This window comes from Homalodisca vitripennis, chromosome 8 (genome assembly GCF_021130785.1).
Source record: "Homalodisca vitripennis isolate AUS2020 chromosome 8, UT_GWSS_2.1, whole genome shotgun sequence".
Taxonomy (NCBI): Eukaryota; Metazoa; Arthropoda; class Insecta; order Hemiptera; family Cicadellidae; genus Homalodisca; species Homalodisca vitripennis.
In genome coordinates, this window is record NC_060214.1 from 63,321,191 (window position 1) to 63,330,741 (window position 9,551).

Consider the following 9,551-nt stretch of genomic DNA (forward strand, 5'->3'; position numbering starts at 1 on the left):
TCTAGTTAAAATATAGAATTTCTTATAATTTTTTTAAATGCATAATTTCAACTTATAATGAAAATGGTTGGGCTTAAACATTTGAAACTTATATAGAATTTAACCTTTTTCATTGTAAACTATAAAGAAAATCTACTTAAAAATTGTATTGGTTTTTTTTAATTACAAAGTTTAAATAAATTCAGCAAAGTTAGTTAGGCAAGCACTATATGAAATGAAGCCTAGTAGCATTAAATATAAAAAGGAAATCTATTTTAATGTATGCAACGTAAACAGTTCATTTATATATTTACAGTAAAATAGATATTTCTGTTAAATTCGCTATATAAGCTGGTTATAAACATTGAGTTGTCAAGGAAAATAATAACTAAAAAAGTATAAAACGTTACATAAAAAAATTTAATATACAGGGGGATATAAGGAAACACAATAATATAATGTTGAAGGCATTTGAGAATCCACTTTCCTCACACACCACAACATCCTGTATTTTACATGTCCAAATCATACATCGTGTTGGCAGACCATTATTAAGTGGGATGTGCTGATATTGATTGCCCTGCATATTTTACCTGTTGTAATGTGTGTGTCGTGTATTTTAGTCGTTCACCTATGTTTTTAAATGGTATTTTATTTACGTTTTCCAGATGTTGGTATAATATTCCATGTATATCCTTCTTTTATATTCAACTGATGCCAAAAATACTTTGAAATATTCATGGGCATTTGCTGATATTTTTGCTTTATTATTATTTGATTTTAGAGACATAATTGAATTTTTGTTGCCTTTATAAACTTATGGCGTTCTTGTAAACGTTTATTCTTAAATATCTTTAAATTATTTAACAAGAGAGTTTTTCTTTAAATTTTCACATACTGAACCCTAAGCATTGTTCTAAATTTAGTTAAAAATATTATATATATCTGAATTTTCAGTGCAGTTATATTCATTGGTGTGACGTGTATGTATTATTCCATACAATCGTAAGAAAAAAGTATCTAGTAAGAATGTATTTAACTAAGGGGTTTATCTAGTTAATTGACCATTAAAAATGATGAATCCCATCATGGCTTAAACCAGATATTTATAATATACGTTATTGTTTTTGACATTTTAATTTATCACATGACATTGCTTGTTACGGGCAAACATTTTGTGGATATTATTGAACAAGCAATCCAACTGTGTAGCTATAATTAACATTGTGCGGGCGAATCGCCTTCTAATTGGATTTTGAATCTAACTCATATGTTTCACAATTGCTGTTAATTTAGGGCCATTAAGTGGCATTACAGGTATTTAAACATATGTTACTGTAATCAGGGGGTTAATTAACAAATTATTCATTATTAACAAATCGAATAATATAGAAACTTTTAGGGTGTTTATTGAAAATAGACCGAACATACTAAACGAGAAGCTCCATTTCAGTTCACACCGCATTTTCAACGTAACTTTTGACTGCTTCTAAACAATGTCAGGTGAAAATGTTAATACTGATGTCCTTGAACCAGGAATGGGGGTTGAGTAGTATCAGTCAATATTTTAGCCGCTCCTTGCACATTTCCATTCGCACAGATTTTTTAATGTCGACCAGCTTTACATAAGTGTGTTTTTCATGTTTATGTTTTTGAATAATGGTAAAAATGTGCTGATGACGCCACCGGATAAAAAATGTATTCTAATTATTAATTTATAATTTTTATGACATTATTGTCCCGAATTACATAAATTCCATTTGCATCTTTAAGATTCATTCTTGATGGTAGGTAACGTCTTCTTATTAGTTACCTTCATAGTTAATTTCTTAAACAATGAATCTAAGGTATTAAAATTTTTAATTTTGTATTATGTTTTTAAATGACTAATCGATGATGGACAATTTAAATAAGACATCTAATATAATTGTTGTTTTTTGTTTCGTTACAGCAAATAAATTATATAACATTCCAATGGTAGATGTATCTCGAATTAGGAAGGACAAAAATGTAAAGAAATCCAAAATGTGTGGTTTACTTATACAAGTTATTTATAATTTTGTGTGTGTCCTAGTTGCAATTGACTGTCGTGAGTATCATTATTAGTTGAGAGTTCCAGCACAATAATGTTTTTGAAGTCAACAACTACTAAGAATAAGAAAGTGCAAAATTAAGAACTATTAATTATTTTATTCAAAACATACAATGATCACTTCAGTATATTGTATACAGTTGTAGGAAACATACATTTATTTTATTTTTACGCAAGAACATGTTTAAATGATAACCGGATTGGATCCATGTCATTGTCATGTATTACAACACTATAAACCTACGTTTTGAGTATTGAAATACATTGCATTCATCTGTTAGTTTACAAAATAATAATAAAAATTGAAAAAGTATTAAAATATAAAAACAATTATGTAGAACATTGCACAGCCTAAACGAGCAATAAATTAAATTTCACAACAGATTAATGCTTGTGTCATAAAAAAAAATATTAACATTAAGGTACATTAAAGTTTTTTTTTTAATACTTTTATATCATATGATGATTTACTACATAACACTAAATTAACCACATTAATTATTGACAAGGTAGGAGGACGCCTGACCATATGTCGCGTGACAAGCTTCTCAGTATAGTTGCACACAAAACTTAACATGTATATTTAATTACATTCTCAAGATGTCATGCGAATAGATAGACAGGCAGAAAATCGTACAAAAAAGAAGTTATTACATCCTTTAGAGCTAAGAAAATTGTGTTAGACTACTAATTAATTGGTAGCCTAATAATGACGAGTATACACATTACATGGTTAGTATGCACCTGCATTGAATAGAAGTAATTTTTATATCTTTAAAAATGGAATATAATGAAAACTTAAAATCTGTAGACTGTATTGATACATTTTTAGCGATATATCTTTAGACATATCTCATTTAATAATATGTTTTTTTAAGTAGGGGTTAATAAGAGTATTCAAATAATAAAAGATTACGCTTTATTCCATACAATTCAAATGACCAAAAGATTATATTGCACGAGTTAATGTATTTAGGACACATGTTTTTATATTTCAAAAGTTTCATCTCTTATGAATGTATTGAGTTTCTTTAAACATTTATTTACTAAGCTATATTCTCGTTGCCATCATGGTTACCCACGATGGTGAAACCAATGTAAAATAATATAAAATATTACTTATATTTACTATTTCATTCAGCTTGTTTCTTTATATTTTTATACTTCGCTTAGTAATTATATGTTATATTACACATATTTAACGATCGTTACTAGAGTTTCAAAATTTACAAAATTATCCAACTTAATAATCGTTCTTAATCCATTATAATATTTTACTACGGATTGTATTTAGAAGTTTTAGACACATTTTTACAGGTATTTAATTGTTATAAAAGTATTTGTATGCTAATATAATATTAGATATGAATTTCTTCGTATATTTTTAATCAGTTCAAGGTAATATAGTTACGTTTATATATTAATAAGTATAAAATTTAAAAAAACTAATATTGTAGACGGATATTCCACATAACTGTGTTTTAAGAAGTAGGTTATCCTCGTACACCACTTGACGCATATAGTAAACGAATTTTTTGTAAAATTACTAATCCAGTGTTGTGCTTCTAAATTTATCCATAATAATAAAGCTTTTGTGAAAAACCAAACTCTTTATGAAGAATCTTGAAGCAATGGAGAAAGTTTAATTTGATTTCACTTTTAAATGAATAAAAATGTTAAAAATTAGTTTTGTTCTTGCAAGACCTTTCGTAATCAATGATTCTATCATCAAGCAACTTTACAAGAATAAACTTAATATTGTAAAATTTATATCCACTTACCAGTTATATCCAATCAATCTTTTTATGTTGGAATATAAAAAATTTAACACGATTAAATCTTCTTAGATTTCAAGGTTTTCCTTAAATTTCACAGGTTTATTGCATAATTTTAATTATAAATTATAAAGTAATTAGATGGTAATAAAAAATCAACCTATTAGATGCAATGCTGGAAATATAGTAAAAAACTAATATTATTAATTCACTACAGAATTATCATATCATGCCTATCAACCGAAATATGAATTAAAAATGCCTTTTTACCATTTTTAATTAATAACCGCTTGTACCAAAGGTATAATAGAGATGCGAATATGTATACTTTATAGTTGGGACTAAAAAATCCAATTAGGCATAAAAATTCAATCATCTTAACGTATTTCTGAAGCATACCAGTTTAAGAATCAATAGCAAGAATTCCATTACCTCAGTTTGGAAAATAAATTCAATCAAACTTTTAAATCTTTCCAATTTTAAAATAGAATTATTTTTTTCTTTATATGGAAGATTATTGCAAAATAAAAACATTATTTTGATTTTGGGCCTAAGTGGATGTTTTAGTCAGAAAATAATATATAATATAATAACGATATTGGTTAATATAGTCAATATTTATTTGACTAATAGATTTTTAAACCCACTCTGATTAAAAGATTAAATGTTAACATTGTTTAAATAATACAGGAAACTGTTATAATATAACTATAGAGAATTATATTTTACCGAGTCTGATGTCTGATCTTCACGGCTTCACGCAGGTGCTGTCTAAGCATTGTCAGCAGTCTTTAGGCTGTGCTACACTTACGTTCAACACTGCCTTTCTCATAATAATTATTATGTCTTTCTTCCAATATTATGATTTTCTTACGGACATTTATAAAATAAATAAAGCCTTATTTCTGTAAAGGTCATAGATCTAATTTTAATTTAATTATAATTTATTATCAAATATTATCAATAATATCACATTTTCAAAATCCTCAAACAATTACTTTCTAAGGGTGCTCAATAGCAACAGTGATATCTAAATTGGGGTAATATTCTGAAGAGTATTGTTGCCTGACCATGTTTAAAGTTAATTTTTTACCCTTCTAAATACTTAAGGCACTAACTTTAGTATATGACTTATAACTCATTAATTATTTGAAATTTGAGTTTATTAGCAACTTAAATTAGTCAAATTGCTGAAGTTAAAAACCACAAAATAAGGAAAAATCTTCATATTTTTTCACGTACGTTTGCATATTCTAGCACTTAAAATCATTTACACCATGCAAGAAACCAGGACTTCAGCGTTAATTACAAGAATTATAATTTTATATTAATAAATTTAACACCATAAGTTTGAAATATTTTGTTAAGTTTCAAAGAGTTTTTCCAAATTTAACTTTTTAAACAATATTTTTCTTATATATGATTTTAATTTATCAAAATTAATAAGAGCAAGTGTGCTTATAATAATGTATAAAGAAAATATAACTGTTAACGTACACATATGTGCACATATTTTCAATATTTTATTACAAACTTGCAAGATAAAATAAATCAATGGAACTTGTTTCTCTGTGTTCAGTATAATCTGTGACATAGCCTGATTTTTTTTCGGTGAGCTATTTTGATGTTTCTGGTCTTCACTCAAAATGGCCGACTACCATCTCAACTGAGAATCGTCCTAACCTAACTAGGAGGTAAGTAATTCTATTTCTATCATTTAATTGCATTATTAGCCATAATTATGAGTATGCTTACTTATCTGAAACCTTTGAACAATTGTTTGATAACGTTTAAAGAGGAATTATTTTGTTTCCTAGGTTACTGGAAACAAACAAAAAAAATTGTACACACTTGTGCACATTGGGTCTGTACAGCAATTGTTGGGTTATTTTATTTGTGCACAGCTGTGCACATTGGGTCTGTACAGCAATTGTTGGGTTATTTTATTTGTGCACAGCTGTGCACATTGGGTCTGTACAGCAATTGTTGGGTTATTTTATTTGTGCACAGCTGTGCACATTGGGTTTGTATGAATAAAAAGTGTTTGTTTAATTGATGAAGCCTAAATTAACTTAACACTCTTTTCAACTTAACCTAGCCTAGACAAACCTTTAATACAGTGCATTTTTGTTTACAGATGGAGCGTAAGAGCACACAAGGTTATTTTATCTCAGATGAGGAACTACTGGCTGCGTTAGAAGACAGCGAGTTCGAATTTGATGATCTCGACAATGATCCAAATTTTGTGCCGAATGATGAAAGTGATGACGATGAACAGCAGGACAAAGGTGAAACTACTGGAGCTGAGGGTGACCAAACCGAGAACCAGATAGGTAACATTAGGCCTACTACTACTGAAACAGGTACTTCGTTTGAAAGTGAAAACGAGGATCTAGGCCTAGATTTAGACCTGAGTGCCGCTGGACCTTCAAGGCAACCAGCAAATGTTGGCCTTACTTTGAGGGGTAAGCAATGCAGAGGAAGAGGGACTGAACGAGGAAGAGGGACCGATCGAGGAAGAAGGGAAAGACGAGGGAGAGGGGGCAGATGTGGAAGGGGTCAACAACGAGGTAGAGGAGGAGGTGATGGAGATGGCTGTGGTAGACGACCAGAAGCAATTTGGGCAGGTGAAATTCTCGATACAGATTTTCCTCCGTTTCTGGCACCGGCTGATGAGCGTTGCAATAGGGATGGCTGGAATGCATTGCAATACTTCAATGAATACTTCGATGACAGAATTTTTGACTTGATGGTTGAAAAAACTAATATTTATTATCACATGAAGACTGGTAAGGAACTTAGAGTAACCAAAGAACAAATAAAGATATTTATTGGAATTTCTATGCTCATGAGTACTTTAGGTTACCCTCGAATACGGCTTTATTGGGATCAAGCATTTAAAATCCCTTTGATTTCCAAAGCGATGACTCGAGATAGATTCTTCATGATCCGATCTGCCATTCATGTTGTTAATGATACTGATGTTACAGCTGAAAACAAAGCAAACGATAAGCTTTGGAAAGTAAGGCCAGTGATCGACAAGTTTCGAGAAACCGTATTAAAAATTCCGAGACAAAAGGAAGCAAGTATTGATGAACAGATGATACCTTTCACAGGGCATGTCGTCTTTCGACAGTTCGTGCCAAGGAAACCCAACCCGACTGGTTTAAAAAACTACGTTCTATCATCAAAGAATGGTTTGATTTTGGATTTTGAGGTATACCAAGGGAAAGTAACAACAAGGCTTCCGGCAGAAATCAATGCACAGTTGAGGCTAGGGACCGGTGGCCGTGCAGTCATGAGATTAAGTGAAACTTGCCTCCCCGGTACAAATCTTTACTTTGACCGGTACTTTACTGGCTTAGCATTACTTGAAGCTTTGAGAGCCAAAGGGATCTCAGGAACTGGCACAACAATGAAAAACAGGCTCCCAAACATCAACTTCAAATCAGACGCTGAACTCTCTGCTGAAGGAAGAGGTTCATGTGACATAAAAATACGAGATGATGAAAAAGTTCTTGCTTTGAAATGGGTAGACAATAAAGTAATAACATTAGCCTCAACTCGACATGGTGCAGAACCATTCACTCCAGCAAGAAGATACTCCAGGGCTGACAGAGAATACATACAAATACAAATGCCCGAAATTGTTAGCCAGTACAATCTCAACATGGGTGGGGTGGACTTACACAATAGGATGTTAGCTCACTACCGGTCCTACCACAGAACTAACAAGTGGCCTGTACGCTTCATGGAGCACTTTTTGGACATGGCATGTGTCAATAGTTGGATAACTTACAAGGATGACCAACAAGCTAGACACACTCCGAAAAAAGATGTAATGGACATGCATTTTTTCAAAATGCGCCTTTCACAGCTTCTAATTCTTGGTGTAGACCCATCTGCAGATACGAAAGACTCAGATGACGAGCAACCTCCTCGTAAAAAGCTCGCAGGCCGGCCTGGAAATGTGTCACTACCTCCTCGAGAAGTTCGAATCAAACAGGCACTGCATCTTCCTCAGGCGATGGATCTTTCTTCGGCCCCGCGTTGCAGGAATCCAGGCTGTAAGGCTAGGTCAAGAATCAAGTGTCTTCGTTGTCAAGTTTTCCTCTGTGTTTCAAAAGAGAGAAATTGCTTTATAGAATTTCATAGAAATGGTTAAGCTTGAAAGAAACATCTACAAAATGTGTAAGAAAATTGAATTGTAAGAAAACATTAAATGCCTAATCAATATTTTTCACAAAGTTTGTATTTGAAATTTAGATGTTTTTGATACCAAATATCTCTTACATAACTTTGTGAATAAAATAAGACATTTGAAACCTTTTCTGTGTTTTAATTTCCTACAATAACAAAATGAGGTCAATTTGTATTAATTTTGAATTTAAATGTAACCGGATGGTATAAAGACCCAATTTGCACATATGTGCACAAATTTTATTTTTTAAATCAAAAAAGGTCAAATTAAAAAAAACATTTTTTTGGTCATAATCAATGCCTATAAGTCTAAAAAAATGACTCTTACAATTTTTTATTCATCAATAAAGGCTCGGGTCTGAAGAGGGTCTGAATATATATATGTGTGTGTGTGTGTGTGTGTGTATACCCTAAATTATAAAATGTTCCCATAAAAATTACACATATTCCGTTAATAATCACAAAAGAGTGTGTTTAAAAATCTGCAGTAGTAATTTTTTATTTTCTAAATAATAAAACAGAAACACGAATTTTGATAAGTGTGTAGTATAGAATGCGTCATTATCACATTTTAAATAAAAAAAATAATTTTAAAGAAAACACATGGTTTTGTATAGAAGAAAATAACACAAAAATTACTATTAAATCTATCTGTAAGAAAATTGTATTCTTTAAACTATTTGTTGTTTTATATATATATATATATATATATATATGTGTGTGTGTGTGTGTGTGTGTGTGTGTATATGTGTATTATGTATCATGTCAATTAGAACATGAAGACACTTATCAGTTATTAAAATCTGATATGACAAACCACTTCAATAAAGAAATAACGAAATATTTGAAAGAAAATTCTATTAAAGAGGGATTGCCAAAAGAGCTAATTGATATTTTAATAAACATAAATCCTCAAACACCCGTTTTATAAAGATATCACCACCTGGCCGTCCCATAGTCGCCTCATATCATCTCCCACAGAAAGAATATCAGGGTTTGTAGATGTACACCTACAGGAGTTTGTCAAAAATATACCATCCTACTTGAGAAACACTGATCATTTTATTGAAAGATTAAAAGAAATACCCCAACCTATTGCAACAAATGTGACGTTAGTTACAATTGATGTAACTTCCTTATATACTAATATTGACCACAATAAAGGTATGGAAGCGGTGAAACACTTTTTAGATAAAAGGCCTGGAAATTCAAAACCAAGCACTAACTTCATCATTGCTCTCATAAATTTTATATTATCTTCCAAATGTTTTCGATTTCAAAACAAATTTTATTTACAAAAGAAAGGAACAGCCATGGGTACCCGAATGGCCCCATCATACGCAAATCTTTTTATGGCAAAATTTGAACATGATTTTCTACATTCTCAAACATTTAAACCTGTATTCTGGTCTAGATACATAGATGACATTTTTATGTTATGGACAGAGAGTAATGAAAAACTTTTAGATTTCCTAAACGCATTGAACTCCTTCGATAACAATTTA

At 30.7% G+C, this 9,551-nt stretch overlaps 1 protein-coding gene across 1 annotated transcript; it reads left to right on the top strand.

The window, feature by feature from the left end:
- Nucleotides 1-6,769: 6,769 nt before the first annotated feature.
- Nucleotides 6,770-8,011, top strand: LOC124368191 (piggyBac transposable element-derived protein 3-like). Its single transcript, XM_046825467.1, has one exon. The coding sequence runs from the start codon at nucleotides 6,770-6,772 to the stop codon at nucleotides 8,009-8,011; it is 1,242 nt and encodes a 413-aa protein (XP_046681423.1).
- Nucleotides 8,012-9,551: the final 1,540 nt, after the last annotated feature.

Coding starts and splice junctions, on each gene's coding strand:
- LOC124368191 (XM_046825467.1), top strand. CDS start 6,770: ATGACTCGAGATAGATTCTTCATGATCCGATCTGCCATTCATGTTGTT.